Below are 26813 nucleotides of genomic sequence, written 5' to 3'. Positions count from 1 at the left end.
TAAACCACAGAGCCTAGGACTTGCCGATCAGAAGGTCGGCGGTTCGAATCCCCATGACAGGGTGAGCTCCCGTTGCTCAGTCCCTGCTCCTGCCAACCTAGCAGTTCGAAAGCACCTCAAAGTGCAAGTAGATAAATAGGTACCGCTCCAGCGGGAAGGTAAACGGCGTTTCCGTGCGCTGCTCTGGTTCGCCAGAAGCGGCTTAGTCATGCTGGCCACATGACCCGGAAAAACTGTCTGCGGAAGCGGACAAATGCCGGCTCCCTTGGCCAGTAAAGCGAGATGAGCGCCGCAACCCCAGAGTCGACCACAACTGGACCTAATGGTCAGGGGTCACTTTACCTTTACTTTAGATGATTGACTAAGTGGTAGATGCATGATGTAGTGACGGGAAGTCGTTAGAAATTCAAGAAGAATGTATTGTGATGTGATGTAACATATATTACTATTTTCTTTTTTTCTTCTGGATTAGTTTGTTACTTCTGTTTAATCTTAATAAAGCATATTAAAATACAGTAAAATAAAATTGAGGAAAACTCCCCCAGCGCAGAGTCCCTCCTGAGTGGGGAAAGCACTCTGTGCATGGTCAGAGGCACTGTGGCTGAACAGGCCCCTCCTCCAACCAAAAGGGCCACCTTCTTCTCTCTTACGTCCCAACCTACACTAACCCCTCTCAAAATAAAATTAAAATTAAATCCTCCTCACATTTTATCCCCGCCCCCCCACTTTTCCTCCGATCGATGATCTCTGCGCTCCGCTCGCCTCGCCTCCCTCTGCACTCACAACCCCGCCCATCGACGACTCGGCTGTCTCCCGCCGCGCGCGGGGCCCTGCGCTCCGCCGCTAGGCGCCTGCGCACTAGGGGTCAAGATGGCGGCGCCCGGTGGCCTGCAGGAGGAGGCGCTGAAGAGGAAGGAGCGGCTGAAGGCTCTGAGGGAGAGAACCGGGGCGGCGGCGGCGGCGGCCAGGCAGGTCGGCTGGGGGAGCGGAGCGGGGCGAGGGGTTAAGGACGGCGGCTCCGGGTCCGAATGGAGGGAGGGGAGCAGGGCCGAGGCCGGCCTGGCGTGGTGGGAGAGCGGGAAGGCAGCCCTGGTGGATCGGGCCCCGAAGCCTCCCCTCAGCCCTGTGGATCCCGAGGGGGAGGGGCGAATGACCGTCCCTGCCAGGTCATTTTTTGTGTCCCCCCCCTACAAATAATATTTATTTATTATTATTATTGTTGTTGTTGTTGTTTTGTTGTTATTGTTATATTTTATTATTAATTTTCTACTTAATAATATATCACCACATCAGTGTTTTCCACTTTACCTCCCTGGCTCTTTGGAGCCTATTGTTTTAAGCAGGCTTCCTCAACCTCAGCCCTCCAGATGTTTTGGGGCTGCAACTCCCATGATCCCTAGCTAGGAGGACCAGTGGTCAGGGATGATGGGAATTGTAGTCTCAAAACATCTGGAGGGCCAAGGTAGATGAAGCCTGGTTTTAAGTAATAAAACTGCTCCTTTTCCCTTATGGGGTACCCAAGAGCCCATATAGAGTCCTTTTGTAGGTTCTCTATTGGTAGGAGAAAATAACAGAGGCCAACCAGAGAATACTGAGAAGCAATATTGAGAAGCTAGGAAGCCTGATCTTTATTAACTGTTGCAACAGGGTCCTCACTTACCACATACAGGAGGGAGGAGGAACCCAGAACAAAGGTGGGCAAGCCCTTATAAAGACATTTTAAATTGCCCACCCTGGAGTCCAAGACCACCCGCAGAAACATCATACCTACATCACAGAAAAGGCGGTCTACAACAGAAATCTGTGTGGGTTGTTTTCACCCTGTCTGCCAGGTTACCAAATAATAATAAAAAAAATCCTTCCAGTAGCACCGTAGAGACCAACTAAGTTTGTTATTGGTATGAGCTTTCGTGTGAATGCACACTTCTTCAGATACTACCAACAGGGCTACCTTACTGTTGCTGGTCACTTTGACTGGATTACCTGGGGAGTCTGGCCATTCTTTTGTAATGATAATACTTAATTCCTGAGCCAGGTCACAGGCTCACCCTATTCACACCTTAAATGTGCCCTTAAGGCAGGATTTGTGAGGACACAGAGGATGGGGAGGTTTCTGCATTTCCTTCCACCTTGTAGAGAAATATTTGAGGTGACTGAAAGAGTCAAAATGGCTTTAGGACTTTTCCTGTGGGTTTCAGACATGTGGTTTTATATATTTATATATGTGTTTGCTTGGTACATTTGTGAACATGCTATATGTACATACATATATATATATGAATGATGTAAACATTCTTATAACACTATCAACTTCCCTCATGATTTTCTAAATTAACTTTTATATCAGTGCTTAGGGATGATGGGAGTTGTAGTCCGTCAACATCTGGGGACCAAAGATACTCAAGTCTGCATTAGTGGAAGGATTTATGCTTGTGTAATGGCACATGGCCAGTTTCCTCCTCCAGGGTGTGTCCTAGGGCCTCCCCAAATATGCTCTGAAGGAAGGGGTAACCCTCAGAACAGTTTTAGGAGGTTTGTGGGGAAAGAAAGTATGGGAAGTTCTGTTTTACATGCAGAAATCCTTGTACAGTGGTGCCCCGCAAGACGAATGCCTCGCAAGACGGAAAACCCGCTAGACGAAAGGGTTTTCCGTTTTGGAGGTGCTTCACAAAACAAATTTGCTATGGGCTTGCTTCGCAAGACGAAAATGTCTTGCGATTCCTGGGGTTTTCCCCCCCTCCCCCCCTTTTTCCCAAGCCCCTAAGCCGCTTAACAGCTGATCTAAGCCGCTTATCAGCTGATCTAAGCCGCTAATAGCCTTTTAGCAGCTAATCCGCTAATCCCTTAAGCCTTTAATAGCCGCTAATAGCACTAATAGCGCTAATCCGCTAATGGGCTTGCTTCGCAAGACGAAAAAAACCGCAAGACGAAGAAACTCGCGAAACGGATTCTTTTCGTCTTGCAAGGCACCACTGTATTAGCAGAGCAAGTGGCTGATGCTAATTTGGATACGAAGTTGCGCTTCCTTTCGGAAAGCAGGTGTGTTTATTTGTAAGACACACACAAAAATGATTGCCAAATCATACATACATTATTTTATTTGTAAGCCACCTTTCCACAGCCCTTACCACGCTCAAGTCAACTTGCAACATGAAAATAAACATAACTACAATGTAACAAAAGTAGTCATTAAAAATATGCAGTTAAACTGAACAGTTTGCACAAAAATCACAACAGGATCTGTAATAAAGATTAAAAAAAAACCCACAAACAAACTTCAACACCCCAACCCAAGAGTCCTTTCAGCATCAGCTTTTGTAGCTGGATTCAGTCAGAGTCCTGCCCTTGCAGGCCAAGTGAAAAAGTCCTGCAGGACAGGAGCAGACCCTCAGGACTCACAGCCAAGATGGTTTTCCACATGTTAATGAATTAAAAGGGTTCTTACTCTGATGTATGTACGTTTAAAGGGGTTCCACACAGATGATGCAGCAGATTTGTGGTTTTTCGGTTGCTTTACAGGGAATGGCCAAAACTCACAAGTTAGGGGATTTTGACTGGTCCTGAGAGATCTGCATTGGCTCCCAGTACGTTTCCGAGCACAATTCAAAGTGTTGGTGCTGACCTTGAAAGCCCTAAATGGCCTCGGCCCAGCATATCTGAAGGAGCGTCTCCACCCCCATCGTTCAGACCGGACACAGATCTACCAATGTTTTTTAGGGGGAAGCCAAGTTATAGAGCTTGGGGGGGGGGGGAGCCAGCGGATACCCCTAGCGCTGGAGGCAGGAGGAGGCATCACTGCTAGACTGTGATCGACTAAGAACGTGAGGCAATCTACCAGTCAATCGCGATCAACCTGTTGGACATGCCTGATATAGTATACATATGGTCAAAAGAAAAAGACACTGCTCTGGACCAGAAACCCTGGGTTCAAATTTCTGCTTGGTTCTGAGCGCGTTAGGCAGCCTTGAGTGTTTTTGTGTGTCCTCCGCCCCTTTCTTTTAATTTCTGGGTGATAATACTGATAAATAACTTGCAGATTGATCGTTTATCTGTATTACTGGTACAGTGTAGACATACCACTTTAAACACTTTAAAAGCACTCAACGGTAACTGCCCGTTTACACGTGTTCAAGGCATACGTGCATTGCCACGAACCTGGAAGTGGTACGAAAAGTGGCAAAAACAGCTCTAAAAAAGCACGAAAACAATATTGGGAGCTCTTGCACCGACCTTTGAGGCCTGTGGAGATTTGGAGTTTGAGTGATGAGGTTTGGAGGGAGCGGTCGTGCTGTTTGCAGGCTTTTCCGATCTTGTTCCCAATACAGTATATGCAATTTCACTTAAATGCCTCAGAACATTTACTCTGCATAAATATGGAGTTTGCCTCTATAATACCGTATTTTTCGCTCTATAACACGCACCTGACTATAACACGCACATAGTTTTTAGAGGAGGAAAACAAGAAAAAAAATATTCTAAATGAAACAGTGGATGTATGATTTTTGTGGTTCATGCTGTGGCCACAGACATGTGATCTCACGGTGAGTTTGGGGTAGCCCAATGCAAAAATCCTGAGGATCCATGTGGATCCGTGCTTTGTAACCACATTTTAAGTGGGGAGGGAAGGAAAAGCACTCAAGGGACAAGGAGCACGCTTGGGGTGTGTGGAGAAGGATGCTGCTAATAATGCAGGAGATGGGTTTAAGGGGAGAAGGAACACACGTGGAGTGTGTGGAGAGGGATGCTGCTAATAATGCAGAAGAGGAGTATAAGGGAAGAAGGCTCCTCTCCTCTCCCGCTTTGCTCCTTTAAAACAAGCAGGCTCTGCTTCTCTCCCTCCTCCCTGGCTCGGCTCGCTGAAAAGCTTTGCTGCTATTTAGCGAGCTGAGTGGGGAGGAGAGAGAGACAGAGAGCACGGTTGATTTAAAGCAGCCAACCAGACAGGAGCCGCTTACACCTGTGTAAGTGGCTCCTCTCCCGCTTTGCTGTTTCAAAGCGAGCCACGGAGGAGAGAAGGAAGGGGAACCATGGATCCTCTGCTCACGACTGCAGCAGACCGCCCCGCCATCCGTAGGCATTCCCTCCATAACACGCACAGACATTTCCCCTTACTTTCTAGGAGGAAAAAAGTGAGTGTTACGTAGAGAAAAATGTGGTAATTTGTTGTTTAGTTGTGTCCAACTCTTCGTGACCCCATGGACCAGAGCACGCCATAATAATTTAGTAATATTTAGTGGGCATTTTCCTTACGATAAGCATTTGGGACTTCTTTTTTGGGGGGTAGTGAATCCTGAGGAGTTATGCTTGACGATTATGAATGGTGTAGCAAGGCAAAAAGAATTTGTCTGCTTTGAACCCACCACTGAAAATGATTGGCAGTAGATTCAGTTGCCGATGAAGAATATCGCTAGAAGTTCCTTTGAAAAAAGAACTTCCAGATTCACAGAGGAATAGATCTGTCAGAGGCTATTTGCTAAAATGGAAACCTCCCATGTTCAGAATACTTTTGATAATCTGGTACTAGGAACTAATAGGACTCAGTTAGCTCCATCGTTCTTCAGCTGTGAACTGCCGGGAGCATCTAGCTGGCTACTATTGGAATACCAGGCTAGAGTAAAATAGGCAGTCCATATGTTTTCATGATTTGAACGCTTTATTCCAGATCTTCTCAGGGCACACCTGTGTAGATTTAGCATTGGGTAGTTCATGCATAACCTGTGTACCATGACAATATCTGCAATATATCCTGAAATAACTTGATAACGTGAACTGACTGGTGATTCTACCTTGAGGAGGGGGGATTCCATTGGCCCCAGCTGAGTCCATGTAGTCCTTGTTCTCTCACAAGCTGTTGTCTACTTCATAGAATCATAGAGTTGGAATAGACCACAAGGGCCATCGAGTCCAACCCCCTGCCAAGCAGGAAACGCCATCAGAGCACTCCTGACATGTGGTTGTCAAGCCTCTGCTTAAAGACCTCCAAAGAAGGAGACTCCACCACACTCCTTGGCAGCAAATTCCACTGTCGAAGCGCTCGTACTGTCAGGAAGTCCTTCCTAATGTTTAGGTGGAATCTTCTTTCTTGTAGTTTGGATCCATTGCTCCGTGTCCGCTTCTTTGGAGCAGCAGAAAACAACCTTTCTCCCTCCTCCATGTGACATCCTTTTATATATTTGAACATGGCTATCATATCCCCCCTTAACCTCCTCTTCTCCAGGCTAAACATGCCCAGCTCCCTTAGCCGTTCCTCATAAGGCATCGTTTCCAGGCCTTGGACCATTTTGGTTGCCCTTCTCTGGACACGTTCCAGTTTGTCAGTGTCCTTCTTGAACTGTGGTGCCCAGAACTGGACATAGTACTCCAGGTGAGGTCTGACCAGAGCAGAATACAGTGGCACTATTACTTCCCTTGATCTAGATGCTATACTCCTATTGATGCAGCCCAGAATTGCATTGGCTACTTCACATATGTGCCGTCATTGAAGAGCGCTGCTTTTGTCCCTTGGAAACCTTGTATTTCTTAATTAAAAAGAAATATGATAGCTGAAGGTTTGCTGGCGCTTTCCTTGCCGCCGGTGCCCCCAAGAAGTTGCGGCTTCTATGAATTATCCATGTTAGGAATAAAGTGATCTGTCAAGATAGGCCGCCTACCCCCACAGCTCATCGTTTATTAATAGCCTGACTAATAAAGTTTCTGACAGCTTGGGAAAATGGATTGCTTCAGGCCAGGCGGTTCAACCTCTCAGACCAAGTGGGCCGCAGCAGTACTTTGACACAGAACCCACGAGCCACACGCTGAATTAAATTTCCATATCGTTAATCAAAGTGTTCACAGTATAGCTAATATTATTTAATATACACAATATATTTAATAGAATACGTGTAATTAAATGCACAATTAATAGATTTAATGTATTGATTTACTTAGCAAAATTAATAACACAGACATTGAGCTCCTGTCAGGATATAAAAAGCTGGGGTATAAATAAATATTACCATAAGAAATTATTTTAGACGGCTTCTAGTCAAAATGATTCAAGGCTTTGGTGAAGCCAGTAAATAAACGCAGCCCGTGAAGAAGAAGAAAAGTTCACAGAGTTGTGGGGCCAATGCTCAAAATCTGCCAGGCATACAATCCTGTGTTGCCCAGTTGCAACTATATGGAATTCTCTCTTTTTAAAAAATATATTTTTATTGGTTTTTGACATACAAAATTTATAAAACATACCACACAATTTGTCACAAATACATTCTTATTGGACTTCCATCAGCCCCTCTGACAAACCTCCGTCTTAATCACTTCTTACGCATTTCCTAACTTAATATTGCCTTTACATTCTTAACATCTCACGTCTCCTTCTCCATTTTTGCAATATTTGTAATATTATTCCTCACAGAACTTCTTCCAAACCTACAAACGTCGCCTGGTCGTCAGAAATACTTTTCAAATAATCCATAAATTTACTCCAGTCCTCGGTAAATTTCTGGTCCCGCCGGTTTCGGTGCTCGAAATCTGCCAGGCATACAATCCTGTGTTGCCCAGTTGCAATCATATGGAGATCTCTAGATGCTAGGTTGGCAACTGACATCTCCATCTGGCTGGATGGCACTGCTGCACAGGCTGCAATCTTAGGAACACTTTTTTAAGGATAAGAAAACCCCTCTGGATGCAGCAGTTCTTACTTCCAAGCAAATAATAACAACAACAAAGATCCTTGAAAATAAAGGAAAAATAGCTCCTAGACCATGGGTAGGCAAACTAACATCCGGGGCCCGGATCCGGCTCAATTGCCTTCTAAATCCGGCCCACGGACGGTCCGGGAATCAGCCTGTTTTTACATGAGTAAAATGTGTCCTTTAATTTAAAATGCATCTCTGGCTTATTTGTGGGGCATAGGAATTCGTTCATTTTCTCTCTCCAAAATATAGTCTGGCTCCCCATAAGGTCTGAGGGACAGTGGACCGGCCCCTTGCTGAAAAAGTTTGCAGACCCCTGGCCTAGACAGGCCATTTTGACGATTGTAACCTAGGTTTAAGTTACCATTTGGTTATATACGGTGGAACCTTGGGTTACGTACTGCCCTCCCCATGAATGCTTCTGGTAACAAGCTCCACTAACCCAGGAGCCCCTAGTTGCGAACTTTGCCCCGGGATGTGAGCGGAAGTCACGCGCCGGCTGTGCGGCAGCAGCGGGAGGCCCCATTAGCGGAAGCGTGCCTCATGTTAAGAACGGTTTCAGTTTCAGAACGGACCTCCAGAATGAATTGAGTTTGTAACCGGAGGTACCACTGCAGCTGGGTTTCTAACTCTGGTGCCCACCTGCACCTGTCTTGCTTTGCCGCTAGACGAAGAGCCCCCAGGGCAGTTTGTTGGGGTGGCCAAGAAGGAAGAAGTTGCTCAGCTTTGCTCCGCCAGGTGAGAGTGGACAATGAGCTGCAGCTGGAGGCGGCTCTGGAACAGCCATGCCACTGACGCTGCCAGTGGGAGCCCAAAGCAGCCTGGCACAGGATCGCTCCCTTGGCCGCTGTGGGAAAGTGCTGTCTGCAGACCCCCCCTTCCCGTCACCTACCAAGGGCTGCACCAAAAGGCTGAATGTTGGATCACCCAGCGTAGACTAAAGCCTGCTTCTGGTTTTGCTTTGGGGGAGTTCCTGTTGCATCTTGGTGACCCTATAGGCCCCAAAAGACACAAAATAAAGCCTGATGCGAGTCACGTTCTTCACGGAGGTTTTTTTTTTGTCCAGGCCTTATTAAATGGATGACACTCTGTTCAGCTGTGCATTTCCTGTTTTCTTTCCTGTTTTCACACTGCATGAGGAAGTGGAACAGCGTCTTCAGGCCACGTTAAGCAGAGCCCCAGAGAAAAATAGGAAAGAGAGCTCTTGCTTTGGTGTGATAAGGTCTGTGGTTTGCTGCGGCTGAGGCAGGAAGTGAAGCTCTTGTGTTGCTGCCTGATTTCAGAATGCAAATGATAGCTTTCCATTTTAACAACCAAGGCCTGGTTTCGCTGGCTCATGAAACACTTTCTGCTGTCTTAGCAAATGATCGTTATCAAGGCTTAGGCTGGGTAGTTTTTAAGGGAAGGAAATGCATTTTTTAAAAAAGTAATTGACTTATTTGGATTTTAAATTGCATTAAAAATAAAGAAAAGAAGCTACAGCAACAGTCCCTGTACAAAGGAAGAAATGCATGTACAGTGGTACCTCAGGTTAAGAACTTGATTCGTTCCGGAGGTCTGTTCTTAACCTGAAACTGTTCTTAACCTGAAGCACCACTTTAGCTAATGGGGCTGCCTGCTGCCGCTGCGCCGCCGCTGCATGATTTCTGATCTCATCCTGAAGCAAAGTTCTTGACCCGAGGTACTATTTCTGGGTTAGCGGAGTCTGTAACCTGAAGCGTATGTAACCCGAGGTACCACTGTATTGCTCTGCTCGCATGTGGCTCTCAGAAGGCTGTTCAAAAGTGCTAAAGGGATACATATGGAGATAACGTTAGTCTTTCTTCGTGCCTGTGACCTTCTCTGGCCCAGCGGCTTTTCAAATCTTAGTGCATGCTTTCAACGTAAGCGAGTTTTGTAGGGCCCTTGTTTTGGGAGCCAGTGTGGTGTAGTGATTGAGAGCGGTAGTCTTGTAATCTGGGGAACCGGGTTCGCTTCCCCGCTCCTCCACGTGCAGCTGCTGGGTGACCTTGGGCCAGTCACACTTCCGTGAAGTCTCTCAGCCCCACTCACCTCACAGAGTGTTTGTTGTGGGGGAGGAAGGGAAAGGAGAATGTTAGCCACTTTGAGACTCCTTAAAGGGAGTGAAAGGCGGGATATCAAATCCAAACTCCTCCTCCTCCTCCTCTTCTTCTTCTTCTTCTTCTTCTTCTTCTTCTTCTTCTTCTTCATGCCTCACTTGTTTCCACACCCCTGATATCTGCGGCTACAGGACTCCCACTTTTGGAACTGCCCTGTGGAGTGTTTTCCCAGTCCCAAATTGCAGCCTTTATATATTTCAGCCAGGTTTGTGGTGCTGTATGCATGCTGGAAATATTCTCTGCTGGTAGCATTGCTTCCTCTCTGTGGCATGGGACAGGAGACCTTTCCAATCCAGCCAATTGTAACTTATTACTTGAGCAACCCCGAAGCCACCGGGTTCACAATCCCTCCCTCCTCTCTTCTGCAGAATCTGGGTCTTGGCAGCAGAGCGTTGCTCAGAGTTAAAGAGAAACTGTGCTAACAGAGGGCAGAAAAGGTGGCGAAATCTCTCTCCTTGAGCGCAGAGGACGTGACAGCTTTGAAAACTTGCTATCAAGTTTTTTAGCTCGGTTGGCGCCAGTCTGTGTACTTGTATAAATAAAGAAGCAAAAGAGGGCTAGATGTGGATAACAAATGTGGAACAAGGCTGCGAGACAACTTTCTAAACACATTTTACAAGTACATGGAAAGTGAGGAATTTTATAGCAAAGTGCCTTCCGTGTCTAAGAACCCTTGCTTCGTTCTTTTTTTCCCAACCCACCCACTTAACTTTTCCAGTCTTGGCTATTTCTCTCTTTCTGGATTCACCTTGTAGTCATTGTTTATAGGGGTCAGGAAAAAAAGAACTGAAATTTAGGCCAGCGGTAGCCAGCGTGGTTCCCCTTCAGATGTTGTGGATTCCCATCACCCCAGACTGCTGGGAGTTGTAGTCAGAGTCTTAATGTTCTGCCAACTTGCTTTTTAATCCCCTTGGCCAGGAAAGCCTTCCAAAAGGTTAAGATGTCGGGTTTGTGCTGAAAAACGTTTCAGCTTCTTACATTCTGGCATCAAAATATAATGGGTGTCCAGGTAACCCGGGGCCTAGCACAGTTGATGCTTTTGAATTCTGGTGCTGGAGGAGACTCTTGAGAGTCCCATGGACTGCAAGAAGATCAAACCTCTCCATTCTGAAGGAAATCAGCCCTGAGTGCTCACTGGGAGGACAGATCCTGAAGCTGAGGCTCCAGTACTTTGGCCATCTCATGAGAAGAGAAGACTCCCTGGAAAGGACCCTGATGTTGGGAAAGATGGAGGGCCCAAGGAGAAGGGGACGACAGAGGACGAGATGGCTGGACAGTGTTCTCGAAGCTACAAACATGAGTCTGACCAAACTGCGGGAGGCAGTGGAAGACAGGAGTGCCTGGCGTCCTCTGGTCCAGGGGGTCACGAAGAGGCAGACACGACTAAACAACAACAACAACAAGCACTTTGAAGATCCATGCAGTAGTGGCTGCGATCTTGGGCAGCGAATTCTAAACACGCCTTGACCGTTTTGTATAGTGTCTGTCTCTCAAATATTCTCCTCCTTAACAGCCTGAGCCAGTGCGACCCTTACATTCAGAGCTAGCTGGTTTTAGTGTTGGAGCATTAACCTTTCGGCCACCGAGGTGGCTCTTGCGGCACCTAACCATCCATGCCATAGAATTGGTTTGCCTGGTCGTGGCCAAGTGGTCTGGTGTATTCTTCTGCACATTTCTGAGTGGTTTGCTGCACCTCGGTGGTTAACTCTGTTGTGTTCAGCTGGGCAGGAGTTGCTCTCAGCCAAGGTCACTTTTAATGAATGTTGGATTTCCCAGCCAAAGTTCCGTCTCTCCCCTCTTGTTTCCAGGCTTACAATCCAAAGATAGCAGCAGCGCCTCCCCTTGCGAAGAGCCAAGGCTCCTCAAGGAATTTCAGGTTTTGAAAGGACAAAATCAAATGCCCATGAAGAGCACGTTTTCTTTTCTGCTTTTAAAATGCCAACCCTGGCTTGGCTAACCGGGCCTGTATTATTGAACTGCATCCCTCGTCAAGCAGCTCTGCCTTTCCCCAGCAGGGCTTTTGTGTTTGATTTAAAAAGGGATTGTGAGGGAGTGGGTGGTAAGAGAAGACTAGGGGGAAACTAGGTTAATGATCAACTCCAAAAATGCACAGTTAGATCTGTGTCTTGCACCCAAGTGGGAATGCTTAATTAGTATCTGCGAAGCATGTGATTTACATCTGCAAACGACTCCCTGGTGTTGTTTGAAATTAACCTGTTATGTGTGTTCACATCATATATATAAATAGCAGCTTCTGTCTTGAATATTTGTTAATATCACAGCAGTGCTGTACACGGATGGCTATTTACAGACGGCTGAAGAGAGAGCGAGAACACAAGAACAAGCTTTTGCCCTTTAGGACCTTATAACAGGATAGGTTTCAACCCTCTCTTCTGCGTAAGCCAGGAAGAATCAGTTGACACATTCATGGCTAGTTAACTGGTCCAAGGGGGAAGAACTCACGGTTTTTAATTCTGCAGTGGGCAGATGTGGCTTCTCCATTTTTAGCATAGCCAATGTTTAGCTTTTCGCAGACATACTGTCTGGGCTCGTGGGGTGGCATGTTGAACGCAAAATCTGAGAGGAGATTTTTGGATGCCCATCTTTGGTGGCAAATGGTTTCTTTTTAAATATTTGCAAATTTCCCTTTACAGTGGTACCTCAGGTTACATACGCTTCAGGTTACAGACTCCGCTAACCCAGAAATAGTGCTTCAGGTTAAGAACTTTGCTTCGGGATAAGAACAGAAATCGTGCTCCGGCCGCGCAGCAGCAGCAGCAGGAGGCCCCATTAGCTAAAGTGGTGCTTCAGGTTAAGAACAGTTTCAGGTTAAGAATGCACCTCCGGAACGAATTAAGTACTTAACCCGAGGTACCACTGTAATAGCTTTCACCAAAATCGGTTTTGGTACAGTCAAAAAAATCCCAAAAGCCATATAGAAGAAGATGCATTAACAACAACAAGAACAACAACGTAGCAAGACCAAATATTTATTATGTGGTACATAAACATGAGAAGGCCATTGCCTTCCTCATTTCCCTGCAAAGAAACTCACAGAGATTAGTAGTCTTAAAAAAACAACATTTTTAAATAGTCTGCCCACCCACTTATATCTGTGTCAGTGATGTCAAAAAGTGCAGGCGATGGAGGCAATGGGACATCTCTTTGTTAAGATCTCCTCCTTCCTCACTTGCCTGATTTGGCAGCCAGGTGAAGCTACCTTTTTGCATATATTTCTAACTGTTAACCACCTTCTGGGAAGGGAAAACAGCAGTGTGTCACACCGGAGAAACTCCAGAGCATTGCATGCAGGAAGGTCCCTGATTCAGTCCTTGGTAATTCCAGTTTTAAATGAACAGGTAGCAAGTGACTGTCATAATAACTGTCAAGAGACTTCTTGCACGTGGCAGAAAGACAGTTGTTGCACAATAAGGAAGCGAATTGAGGCCTCGGTATACCTAAAAGGTAAAAGACGTCTGACAGTTAAGCGATTCACCCTCTTGTCAAAATAGTCTTGTCAAAATAGCCACTGTATTCTGCTCTGGTCAGACCTCACCTGGAGTACTATGTCCAGTTCTGGGCACACAGTTCAAGAAGGACACTGACAAACTGGAACGTGTCCAGAGGAGGGCAACCAAAATGGTCAAAGGCCTGGAAACGATGCCTTATGAGGAACGGCTAAGGGAGCTGGGCATGTTTAGCCTGGAGAAGAGGAGGTTAAGGGGTGATATGATAGCCATGTTCAAATATATAAAAGGATGTCACATAGAGGAGGGAGAAAGGTTGTTTTTTGCTGCTCCAGAGAAGTGGACACGGAGCAGTGGATCCAAACTACAAGAAAGAAGATTCCACCTAAACATTAGGAAGAACTTCCTGACAGTAAGAGCTGTTTGACAGTGGAATTTGCTGCCAAAGAGTGTCGTGGAGTCTCCTTCTTTGGAGGTCTTTAAGCAGAGGCTTGACAACCATATGTCAGGAGTGCTCTGATGGTGTTCCCTGCTTGGCAGGGGGTTGGACTCGATGGCCCTTGTGGTCTCTTTCAACTCTAGGATTCTATGATTCTATGATTTAGTGAGTAGATCCATTGAGTTGGCCAGAGATACAGATACTTGGAAGGTAGAGGCAGTGAAGGGTTTTTTTGGAGGGAAACTGCATCAGAAAATGTTCAGTTTGCATTGGAAACTGATGACTTAGAACAGCCTTCACCAACTGGCTGCCCTCCAGATGTTTTGGACTACAAATCCCATCAGCCCCAGGGGCCAGCATGGCCAGGGATGATGGGAGGGAGTTGTAGTCCAGGCTTCCTCAACCTCGGCCCTCCAGATGTTTTTGGCCTACAACTCCCATGATCCCTAGCTAGCAGGACCAGTGGTCAGGGATGATGGGAATTGTAGTCTCAAAACATCTGGAGGGCCGAGGTTGAGGAAGCCTGCTGTAGTCCAGAACTTCTAAATGGAGCGCCAAGTTGGCGAAGGCTGCCCTAGAAAGGGATCTGCTTTGACATGTTTATTTTACTGTATTTTTTGCTCTATAAGACTCACTTTTTCCCTCCTAAAAAGTAAGGGGAAATGTGTGTGCGCCTTATGGAGTGAATGCAGGCTGCGCAGCTATTCCAGAAGCCAGAACAGCCGGAGGGATTTGCTGCTTTCACTGTGCAGCAATCCCTCTTGCTGTTCTGGCTTCTGAGATTCAGAATATTTTTTTTCTTGTTTTCCTCCTCCAAAAACTAGGTGCGTCTTGTGGTCTGGTGCATCTTATAGAGCGAAAAATACGGTATTTGTCTTTTATAAACCAAGTCAAAGACTCTGAAACTGCCAAGCTTTCATAGGATGGTATTTGCAGTTGGTGTCCATTCATTGTTGCTGGTGAACTTAGAAAATGGAGTGGGGGGAAATCCTGCCTCTCATTGCTGAGTGGAGATCGAGAGGTCATACCTCAGTGCCGGAGCATCTTCCCCTATGTGGAAAGGTCTCAAGATTAATTTTTGGTTGCCATCAATTTGATTTTAATTTTTATAATGAAAGGTTTTTAGAATGTTGGATTATTTTGATTGTTGTTGGCCGCCCTGAGCCCAGCTTCAGCTGGGGAGGGCGGGGTATAAATAAAATTATTTATTATTATTATTATTATTATTATTATTATTAGACCTCTCCATTCAATGATCTGATAGCTGGCGGTGAGAAAGGGCTTTGCCCAAAGTCCCAAAGAACTACCACCGTATGGTACTTAGGCCTTGAAGGACCAGCGGTTTGAAATAAATGAATCCAAAAATGGTGCAAGTATAACATTAGTATCTGTGTCTCTATTTACTTTGGGGGTGTGTGGTGGCAATAAATCACCACGATTAAAATTATAAATAAAAGCTTCTCTCTTTCCCACCCCACCCTGGGCTCTAGTGCCTATTCTGCACAGGGGGAAAACGCCCCCTTTATTGCACAATATAAATGCCAACCTCTCCCGGTTTGTTTAGCTTTGCTGACGGGTTCTTGGCGTGCATTTCAGCACACACTGCCCCCTCCACTTTTGAGTGCTTGGAAATCCAAGGGAATGTTTCACCCTTTGGAGTGGCAGGGCGGAAGTTTGCAGCCTCTGATAAAGGGAGGCGATGGAATGAGGGCTGTCTTGCCTGAGTTTGCTGTTTTGAGTTCTGGATTATGGCTGCTTGGGCAGTTTTTTTCCCCTTTCTCTTTTAATGAACTCTTGTAAGCATACCGGTTTCTTGCAAACCAAAGGAATGTACCCAGCAAACCTTTTGCTTTGGTCCTTTTGTAGGGAGATGTTAGCTTTCTCCATATAAAAAGCAGATAGGCAACCACAGAGTTTGGCTGATCTTGGTAAAAGGTAAAGGGACCCCTGGCCATTAGGTCCAGTCGTGGCCGACTCTGGGGTTGCGGCGCTCATCTCGCTTTACTGGCCGAGGGAGCCGGCGTACAGCTTCCGGGTCATGTGGCCAGCAGGACTAAGCCGCTTCTAGCGAACCAGAGCAGCGCACGGAAACACCGTTTACCTTCCCGCCGGAGCGGTACCTATTGATCTACTTGCACTTTGACGTGCTTTCGAACTGCTAGGTTGGCAGGAGCAGGGACCGAGCAACGGGAGCTCACCCCATTGCAGGGATTCGAACCGCCGACCTTCTGATCGGCAAGTCCTAGGCTCTGTGGTTTAACCCACAGTGCCACCCGCATCCCTTGGTAGGCAGTCATTATTAGTAGCCTCCTGCAAATCTTTGGGAACATGTAGAAGACACTCTATCCTTTTCTTTCTTTCTTTCTTTCTTGCTCTCGCTCTCGCTCTCGCTCTCTCTCTCTGTGTGTGTGTGTGTGTGTGTGTGTGTGTGTTGATATCTCATTTTCACATTGCATTTCAGAGACACTCTGGAGCAGTAGAAACCTCTTGCAACTTATTAAGTGTTTCTAAACCCCAGCATGAATTGAGATGAACTTCCCCCCAAGGGTCTGGTTTAGTTGGTGTGCAGAGAGGTGGTCCTGGGGTCCTGAGCCACATAAGATCTCACAGGTCTAAACCTTAGACTTGGATCTCTCTCCCTGTAGCCTGAAGTCTTTCATCAGCAGCACCTCCCTCAGCCCTCTTGTGCATCTTCCTCAGATGTTTTTGCCTCTCTGGAATGTGTCCTTGAACACTGATAACACCTCTTCCTTGCCTGGGCGGTGAATAGAGGGGTGTGTGTACAAACTAGCCTGCTGTACAAAGGCAGTGTTAGAAACTCAGATACAGATACCTTGGTTGTCGAAATTAATCTGTCCGGGTGTCTGTTCAACTCCCGGAACGGTTCAGAAAGCAAGGCACGGCTTCCGATTGGCTGCAGGAGCTTCCTGCACTCAATTGGAAGCCGCGTCGGACGTTCAGCTTCCAAAAAAGTTTGCAAACCGGAACACTCAAACCGGTTTGCAGAGCTCGGGAGCCAATTTGTTCGACAAACTAAGCCTTTCGCCGACCAAGGTACCACTGTACATAAGCTAGGTGTCAAATGGCTCCTCAAATCAAGTTTACAGTCGCCAAAATGGGATGTCTGGTTGCCATTTTGGGGGAAGACAGCTGTAAAGTCTTATTTTCAAAGGATGGACTGAGTGTGATTGGTTCTCAGTTAAACATCTGGCCGGTTCAGAGGACAGCCTTGAGCAAGGTTTAGAGAACTTAAAAGATGAAAAGCCACTTGATTCAGGAACAGTGCACATATTGGCCTATTCCTGCCTCTTAATGGTGACACAGACCATCCATAATGTAGGGCTATTCTTTACAACTGTGGGCAAGGCAGTGGGGTAAGTGAAGACAAGCGACAGCAATTAGCTATAACATCGTTCACTGCTCCTGCTCAGGCTGCACAGAGAAAAAGCATTTTGGTTCCTGAAATTCATTCTGACTGTGCAGATAAAATATACCTTAGCTGATAGAATTCTACAGGATGGGGTATTAGCGTCTGAAAACGGCCCAGAGCCAGTGGTTGATAGCTAGGCGCAAAATGCACCTGGGAAATTTCGAACACTGTACGAAGGGTAAATGTTACCTTGGTTCCAAGCACAATTCAAAGTGTTGGTGCTGACCTTTAAAGCCCTAAACGGCCTCAGTCCTGTATACCTGAAGGAGCGTCTCCACCCCCACCGTTCAGCCTGGAAGCTGAGGTCCAGCTCTGAGGGCCTTCTGGTGGTTCCCTCATTGCTTCGGGTTAAGTACTTAATTCGTTCCAGAGGTCCGTTCTTAACCTGAAACTGTTCTTAACCTGAAGCACCACTTTAGCCAATGGGGCCTCACGCCGCCGGAGCACAATTTCTGTTCTCATCCTGAAGCAAAGTTCTTAACCCGAGGTAATATTTCTGGGTTAGCGGAAGCTGTAACCTGAAGCGTATGTAACCTGAAGCGTATGTGACCCGAGGTACCACTGAACCAGACTTTTAGAAGACATACGAAGGCAGCCCTGTTTAGGAAAGCTTTTAATGTTTAATAGACTGTTGTATTTTAATATTTTGTTGGAAGCCACCCAGAATGGCTGGGAAAAGCCAACCAGATGGGCGAGGTATAAATAAATTATTATTATTATTATTATTATTATTATTATTATTATTATTATTAAATATTGGTTCCTCCACCCACTTTTGGCTCCGGCCCTGCCTGCTGCTGCCATGTGGCCCCTGAGTGGTTGCCCATAAAGGAATGTGTCCCTCAGTTTGAAAAAGCCCCCTCACACACCCCAGACTAAAAGAAGCTGGAGACGGCTTGCTTTTCCAGCTGCCGCCGCCGCCACAACCCCATCACCTGTTTGTTCCGCTGTGCAAAGTCGTAATATTCAGGCTGCGGTTGCCATCATTTCCATAGCAACCTGCTGCGACCGAGCAAGGATTATGACTTCAATAAGGAGTGAGCACCAGGAACCACGGCAGGCTTTCAGGCAGGCTGGCTCTTTGAAAGCAGCTAAGGAGATAAGCACATTTTCCCCTTGTAGACGGGAATTTCTGAAGGATCTTCCAGTCCTGCATGTCTCGCACTCGGGGCTGGTGCAGCGGCAGAATGCAAATCCCTGACTGGTTTCAGACACTCCCAACCAATTGGCAAGCCTCTTTCTTCTATGCAGATATTGGGTAGGAAAGATCTCAGGTCCGTAATTGCAGATTTCTGGGGGCCTGAAATTCCCCCGTCGCCTGAGAGTCCCTTGTACATTGCAGGGGATTCTGGTGGAGGCAGATGGGTCAGGGCATGGGGCGGCCCCTGAAAAGAGAGGCTGGTTGCAGCCAGCCAGAGCCTCCCATGACTCTTGCTGCATAACTCTTGTCTTCTGTCTCGTTCTTCATGCTAAGGCTCCAATTTGGAGAGAGTGTGTTAAACCAGCTGTGCAGGTGGAACGCCCATCCTTATTGCTTAAGCTGTAATAATAATAATAATAATAATAATAATAATAATAATAATAATAATAATAATTTATTATTTGTACCCCACCCATCTGGCTGGGTTTCCCCAGCCACTCTGGGCGGCTTCCAACAAAGATGAAAAATACACTAAAATGTCACATATTAAAAACTTCCCTGAACAGGTCTGCCTTCAGATGTCTTCTGAATGTCAAGTAGTTGTTTATCGCTTTGACATCTGATGGGAGGGCGTTCCACAGGGCGGGCGCCACTACCGAGAAGGCCCTCTGCCTGGTTCTCTGTAACTTGGCTTCTCGCAGTGAGGGAACCGCCAGAAGGCCCTCGGCTCTGGACCTCAGTGTCTGGGCAGAACGATGGGGGTGGAGACGCTCCTTCAGGTATACTGGGCCGAGGCTGTTTAGGGCTTTAAAGGTCAACACCAACACTTTGAATTGTGCTCGGAAATGTACTGGGAACCAATGTAGGTCTTTCAAGACCGGTGTTATATGGTCTCGGAGGCCGCTCCCAGTCACCAGTCTAGCTGCCGCATTCTGGATTATCCCCTGTATTAAGCATGGTGTGCTCCTTGTCTCACTTCCCTGTTATCTGTGCTTGTGTGTTTGTGTATGTGATCTTCAGAAAACAGGTTGTGCTGTTTGCTATCTCCTGGGTTTTGGCATCCAATCTGTCGGATGCCTGAGTCAATCGCAGAGCGAAGGAGCCGGCGACTTGGAAGGAACGAGGGAGCGCGTGCGGCTCCGCCCCCAAGCTCCTGATTGGCTCTTGTGTCGCCATCTGCCACCTGCTTGGTGTAACTGCAGCCAAACGGGAGCCTCCCGCCATCTGTCTCTTGCTCACGGAACGCAGCAATCAGCTTACCGATTCCCCACCCTGATAAAAAGGTCCCAGATGGCTGGCGAAACCCAATAGCGCCGTTGGAAAGGGCAAGGAAGGATCGGGGGAGGAAAAACACCAGAAGTTGGGCAGAAACATTTCTGAAATGAGACCCAGATCTGCTGCGCCGATGAATGCCCAAAGTTCCAAGCACGGCTCACAAAACTGACACGTGGGATGATGTGTTTTGCTCTGTTCTATCTAGCGAGATGGCATTTTTCTGCCTGGGGATAACAGGCTGTGCCAGGATAATTCTAAATTCGGTGCCTTCCATCGCCTCGCCAGGTTGGTGCCCTGTGCGGGGTCTTCCTTCTGACTATGAGGAACGGCTAAGGAAGCTGGGCATGTTTAGCCTGGAGAAGAGGAGGTTAAGGGGTGATATGATAGCCATGTTCAAAGAAATAAAAGGATGTCACATAGAGGAGGGAGAAGCGAACATGGAGCAATGGATCCAAACTACAAGAAAGAAGATTCCACCTAAACATTAGGAAGAACTTCCTGACAGTGGAATTTGCTGCCAAGGAGTGTGGTGGAGTCTCCTTCTTTGGAGGTCTTTAAGCCGAGGCTTGACAACCATATGTCAGGAGTGCTCTGATGGTGTTTCCTGCTTGGCAGGGGGTTGGACTCGATGGCCCTTGTGGTCTCTTCCAACTCTATGATTCTATGATTCTACCCGAAATCTGGAGCGCAGCAACGGCCACCTGCCTCTAGATTTGAAGGGCGTCACAGCAGGCCTTGCATACGTTTCCGAGCACAATTCAAAGTGTTGGTGTTGACCTCTAAAGCCCTAAACGGCTTCGGTCCAGTATAACTGAAGGAGCGTCTCCACCCCCATCGTTCTGCCTGGACACTGAGGTCCCGCGCCAAGGGCCTTTTGGCGGTTCCCTCATTGTGAGAAGCAAAGCTACAGGGAACCAGGCAGAGGGCCTTCTCGGTGGTGGCCCCCGCCCTGTGGAACGCCCTCCCACCAGATGTCAAAGAGATAAACAACTACCTGACATTTAGAAGACATCTGAAGGCAGCCCTGTTCAGAGAAGTTTTTAATGTGTGACATTTTAATGTATTTTTAATCTTTGTTGGAAACCGCCCAGAATGGCTGGGAAAACCCAGCCAGATGAGCAGGGTACAAATAAATTATTATTATTATTATTATTATTATTATTATTATTATTATTATTATTTATTGCATAATTGCACTGGATTCCCTGCTGTGTTTGGGACCATAGTATGTGAGAAAGCAGTCACCCACGTTGAAGAAGAGCTATCATTTCCCACCCTCTTGATCCTATTTTCGTGTTTTTTTCTGACAGAGGTATTAATGTCTTGTGTCAGCCTGGTGCCCTCTAGGTGTTAACACTTCCCATCAGCTCCAGCTGGCTTTGGCCAAAGAAAAGCATTGAAGCTCTGCTGCTACTTATAGGAGTAACCAGTGCCGGGCTGTCTGTTATCCACAACTCTGGTTTTTTTGTTTCAAAAAAGGGTTCACCACTAATAACAAAAACTATTGCCACCTGTACTTTCTGCTCATTCCCCTCCCCCAGCACCTGTCTGATAGCTGTACCTCAGGATAACACTCCATACATTGGTTGAATATAATTTTTATTCAGTTTACAAATAAAACAAATTAATACAATTCATACAGTTTTTTAAATCCATTCTCTCTTTTTTGACTTCCCTCAACTTGGCTGGTACTCCTTCCCTTCTTAATTTCCTACACATTTCTGAAATCTCATCTAATTTATAAATTAAATCTTATTTCACTCCAGTTCAAACCTTTCTTTTTTACAAAGCTTCATTTAAGGTTACAAGCATTATTTATTTTTCACTTAAGTTATGCATATATTCTGAAAACTTTTCCCATTCTTCAGTAAATCTCTGATCTCGTCGATATCGGATTCTTCCTGTCAGTCTATCAAGTTCTGCAAAGTCCATCACCTTCATTCTCCATTCTTCCAGTGTTGGTAACTCTTCTTGCTTCCATTTCTGAGTCCATACATTGCTTGAAGTGGACTGTAGCCTGTGGCAGTTTTGCCATAAAAATGTCTTCACGGTGCTACGATACTTTATTTGGTTCTTTTTAGCCCCCAAGACCTGACGCTTAACCTACTCAGTCAATGACAATCTTTAAACATTGTTCCAGTTTGCTTATTCTTTGTGAGCTCTCACATGTTTTCGTATTTTCCTGCAGGCATCCCCAAACTGGGCTCTCCAGCTGTTTTGGGACTACAACTCCCATCATCCCTAGCTAACAGGACCAGCGGTCAGGGATGATGGGAATTGTAGTCCCAAAAATATCTGGAGGGCCGAGTTTGGGGGTGCCTGTTTTACAGCTGTGTGGGAGGCTAGTTGTTGTTAAAAACCCCATCTCATTCTACACTCCCATGCAGCTGTACTGACACTAAGCAAGGCGCAAACCCAGCAAAGCTCTGCATGCAATCTAGCCATGCATCCCCTTGCCCTTCGCTCTTACGTGTTTGGTGCAGCTGCACCAGAGTACAGAAGGACCCACTGTTTATCCTGGCATTCGTCATGTTCCAGGAAACAGTGTCAGCTTTCATTTGACTCTAGTGTGTGTGTGTGTGTGTGTGTGTGTGTGTTCTCTCTACCACCCCCCTCTCAATCTCTCCCTCCCTCAGTGCCAGCACTCTGCTTGCTTTGCTCATCCAGCTTGGGCCACAGCAGTCCCCAAACGCACAACCTGCTCTGCACCTCCCAGCACCCGCCATTCATCTAATTCATTTCCCTCCTCGCTGGCCTCCTATGTGTTTGCGCACCTTCCATTTCTCTTGTGCGCACAAGTCACGGTGGGGAATTCAGCCTGGAGCGAAATGAAATTAAGCCCAGACACCAAAGAACCCTGGGCCTGCTGAATCATTTACATGCAGTTCAGGCACCGGGCTTGGGGGGTTTTTTTTGCATTGAAATCTCGCACTGGAGAAACGTCAAGCTTGATGGGGTGCTCTCCTTCCCCCTAATTTCCCCCCTCTTTCTTTCTCTCCACAGAATAAAGATGATGGCGCACCGGAGCTCAAGCATTTCCGAGGCGACGGTGAAGAGAAAGATATCGGAAAGCATAAGTAAGTTGCTCTCTCTCTCTCTCTCTGTTTGGGATTTGAGCCGTATCGTGGCTCTGTGGTCTAGCGTAGAGGTCAGTGTTTGCTCCCTGCTTGCAAATCAGGAGCTGAGCTTTGGACTGTGTGTTCTCCACACACACACACACACACGGCCCCCTCGGAAAGGAAAAACCAGCTTGTTTATAACAGGGGAACTTGCTTTTCCTGTTAAAACAGCATACGAGGTAAGCGAGCCGCGAGACGGCCTGTTACGCGATCCCAAGGGTGGTGAATAATGAATGACTTTGATATTGCGTTTTCCGTTTCTGCTGATTAAGGCTAACGGTTGGAGCGGACCGTAGAGCAGGCACCTCAAGAGAGGCCAGCCGGTGCCTTCTCTGTTCCACAACACAAGACAGGGTTATTGAAATGTTGAGCTGAGAAGAAACACTCGGCTTGTCTGAGCTGACCTGTGGATGAAAACATCCCGACAAGGCGACTGACTCATCTCTTTTCATTTTCCACCCTTCTCTCTCTCTCTTTAAAAACAACAACAACAACATCCAGGGATGGAGATTTCCATAGTTTCCCAGAGGGGATGATTGCCTGTCAGTGGCGTAGCGTGGGGGGTGCAGGGGGGGCCGGCCGCACCGGGCGCAACATCTGGGGGTTAGGGTTAGGGTTAGGGGGCGCAAATCCACAGGTTAGGGGGCGCAAATCCACAGGTTAGGGGGCGCAAATTACTTGCCTTGCCCCGGGTGCTGACAACCCACGCTACGCCACTGTTGCCTGTATACCTCCTTGTGATACTGTGAATGCAAGTGGGGTTTACAAACGCCCCCATGAAATGGAATAAGATGCCAAGCCCTGGAGAATGGGTACCAACTCCCATCCCCTGTCTTCAGAGACGGGGGCAAGGGATGGATCCTGAGCGCAGAATTGGGAGCTGCTCTCCTGAACACCCTCCTCCTCCCCGCACTGCGGGCTGCACACCCAAATGACTCTCCTGGGAGGCCTCGTGCCGGGAAGAGGCAGCGTTGCTAATTGCGTGTGGCAGGTCTGCGAGAGCCTCGCATTTAGTGGTTAATTAAAGGGATTCAGACCTGTCCGTTTGGACAGGCTAGAGAAATGTAACAAGCCTCCAGAGGAACGGCTAAGGGAGCTGGGCATGTTTAGCCTGCAGAAGAGGAGGTTAAGGGGTGATATGATAGCCATGTTCAAATATATAAAAGGATGTCACATAGAGGAGGGAGAAAGGTTGTTTTCTGCTGCTCCAGAGAAGCGGACACGGAGCAATGGATCCAAACTACAAGAAAGAAGATTCCACCTCAACATTAGGAAGAACTTCCTGACAGTAAGAGCTGTTCGACAGTGGAATTTGCTGCCAAGGAGTGTGGTGGAGTCTCCTTCTTTGGAGGTCTTTAAGCAGAGGCTTGACAACCATATGTCAGGAGTGCTCTGATGGTGTTTCCTGCTTGGCAGGGGGTTGGACTCGATGGCCCTTGTGGTCTCTTCCAACTCTATGATTCTATGGTTTCCTGGTGGGCATGGGGTCTCGTGCGGCTGGTTTCTGGCTACCTGGCATTGCTCTGATGCTGTGGAATTAAACGAAAGGCCCAGCAGCACAACCCGTTTTTAACTCTGCATTTAGACCCAGAGATGATCCTTTGCTGAGATGCCGCACGTAGGTTGCCCACAAGGAGCATAGGATCTACGGTGGTGCGGTAGTGTGGGTAGAAACCTCACACCTGGAGCATAGCACACACATAACCATGCCCTGGCGGAATAGCGTTTTTTAAAAAATGAAAGAATAATAATAATAATAATAATAAATTTTATTTATATCCCGCCCTCCCCAGCCGAAGCCGGGCTCAGGGCGGCTAACAACAATAAAACAGTACAAACAACACTTTAAAATCATTCATTATAAAATTAATTAATTCAAGCCACTGGCAACCATTGGGCCAGAGTTCTGCGAAGATTGCCAATGGAGGGAGTCAGGCTGTGCCCTGGCCAAAGGCCTGGTGGAACAGTTCTGTCTTGCAGGCCCTGCGGAAAGATGTTAAGTCCCGCAGGGCCCTGGTCTCTTGTGACAGAGTGTTCCACCAGATCGGAGCCACGGCCGAAAAAGCCCTGGCTCTAGTTGAGGCCAGCCTAACTTCTCTGTGGCCTGGGACCTTCAAGATGTTTTTATTTGAAGACCGTAAGTTTCTCTGTGGGGCATACCAGGAGAGGCGGTCCCGTAGGTACGAGGGTCCTAGGCCGTATAGGGCTTTAAAGGTTAAAACCAGCACCTTAAACCTGATCCTGTACTCCACCGGGAGCCAGTGCAGCTGGTATAGCACCGGGTGAATGTGATCTCGCAGCGAAGACCCCGTAAGGAGTCTCGCTGCAGCATTCTGCACCCGCTGGAGTTTCTGGGTCAGTCTCAACGGCAGCCCCACGTAGAGCGAGTTACAATAATCCAGTCTGGAGGTGACCGTCGCGTGGATCACAGTGGCTAGGTCAGGGCGAGAGAGGTAAGGAGCCAACTGCTTAGCTTGGCGGAGATGGAGAAATGCCGCCTTTGTTGTAGCTGCAATCTGCGCCTCCATGGAAAGGGAGGTGTCGAAGATTACACCCAAACTCTTAACGGACGGTGCTGGCACTAATTGCGCCCCCGCAAGAGATGGGAGTTGCCCCCCCAATCCCATATCGTCCCGTCCCAGCCACAGGACCTCTGTCTTCGAAGGATTTAACTTCAACCGGCTCCCACATAGCCATCCAGCCACAGCTTCCAGACATCTGGTCAGTGTGTCTGGGGCCGAGTCAGGATGGCCATCCATCAACAGATAGAGTTGGGTGTCATCAGCATACTGATGGCAGCCCAGCCCAAAACTCCGGACAAGCTGGGTGAGGGGGCGCATAAAGATGTTGAAAAGCATCGGGGAGAGTATCGCACCCTGAGGTACTCCACACACCAAGGAGTGGCGCGATGACAATTCCCCCCTAAGCGCCACCCTCTGTCCCCGACCAGAGAGAAACGAGCGCAGCCATTGAAGGGCTGTGCCCTGAATCCCCACGTCGGCAAGGCGGTGGTCCAGAAGTTCGTGATCGACCATGTCAAAAGCTGCTGACAGATCTAGAAGAATCAGCAGCCCCGACCCACCTCGATCCAGCTGTCTACGAAGATCATCTGTTAGGGCAACCAGAGCCGTCTCGGTCCCATGACCAGCGCGGAAGCCGGACTGGAATGGGTCGAGAGCCGATGTTTCATCCAGAAACCCACCAAGCTGTTCAGCAACCGCTCTCTCAATCACCTTACCCAGGAACGGAAGATTCGAAACTGGGCGGTAATTGGATAGATCTAAAGGATCTAATGATGTTTTCTTTAAGAGCGGGCGCACCACTGCCTCCTTCAATTCTCCTGGGAATGTCCCCGTGTCAAGGGACAAATTGATGATATCCCCCAGGAGGGCCCGCACCTCGTCTGGACACGCTCTAATCAGCCAAGACGGGCACGGGTCGAGAGGACAGGTGGTGGGCTTTCCAGCTCGGAGGAGTCTGTCCACATCGGCTGGGGATATCCGGTTGAAGTGGTCCAATACTGGACCCGAGGACAGTCGAGGGGCCTCCAGTTCCTTTATTGTATCCAAATTGGCAGGGAGGTCATGACGGAGCAACAAGACCTTCTCCGCAAAAAAGCTCGCAAATGCCTCACAGCTGTGTGTCAAATTGTTATTTAAATTTGGCTGTCCCTCAAGGGACGTTAAAGACCTGATTATCCTAAATAATTGCGCCGGGCGAGAGCTAGCGGATGCAATGGAGGCCGAGAAGTAAGACTTCTTAGCAGCCTTCACCGCCATCTCGTAGGTTTTCATAAAAGCCCTATAAGATGTTCTTGAGGCTCCGTCACGGGCACCCCGCCATACTCGCTCTAGCCGTCTGAGGTCCCGCTTCATTTTCCGGAGCTCCTCGGTAAACCAGGGAGCCCGGTTTCTGCGGGGTCGCAGAGGGCGCTTAGGTGCGATCTCATCGATGACTGCCAGGAGCTGGATATTCCAGCCCTCAACAAGCTCAGTCAATGAGTCGCCAGGGGGAGCAAGGTCCCGCAAGGCTTGGCGGAATCTATCAGGGTCCATCAGCCTCTGCGGGCGAGCCCAAATTGGCTCGCCACCTAAGCAGGGTGGGGGTGGAAAGTCAATCCTGGCTTTCAGAGCGTAGTGATCAGAC

General features: G+C 47.7%; 1 protein-coding gene and 1 long non-coding RNA gene across 2 annotated transcripts in view; one reads left to right on the top strand and one right to left on the bottom strand.

Moving 5' to 3' along the window:
- Positions 1-814: 814 nt before the first annotated feature.
- The window catches only part of CCDC12 (coiled-coil domain containing 12), a 38408-nt gene continuing 12409 nt past the window's right edge, over positions 815-26813 (top strand). The window contains exons 1-2 of the mRNA XM_083406825.1: positions 815-972; positions 22552-22625. Of these exons, the coding sequence (XP_083262951.1) occupies positions 871-972; positions 22552-22625 (176 nt within the window). The 5' untranslated portion in view covers positions 815-870. The remainder of the gene's footprint in view (positions 973-22551; positions 22626-26813) is intronic.
- LOC310661175 overlaps positions 2295-26813 on the bottom strand; it is a 35197-nt gene continuing 10678 nt past the window's right edge. Inside the window, exons 2-3 of the long non-coding RNA XR_014503812.1 lie at positions 2971-3656; positions 2295-2581 (exon numbers count right to left, since the gene is read on the bottom strand). This is a non-coding gene — a long non-coding RNA (uncharacterized lncRNA). The remainder of the gene's footprint in view (positions 2582-2970; positions 3657-26813) is intronic.

The sequence above is a fragment of the Podarcis tiliguerta genome (assembly GCF_965153285.1).
Source record: "Podarcis tiliguerta genome assembly, chromosome: 12".
NCBI classification, from domain to species: Eukaryota; Metazoa; Chordata; class Lepidosauria; order Squamata; family Lacertidae; genus Podarcis; species Podarcis tiliguerta.
Note: the sequence above shows the minus strand (reverse complement) of the source record. Positions and strands in the feature narration are given on the sequence as shown.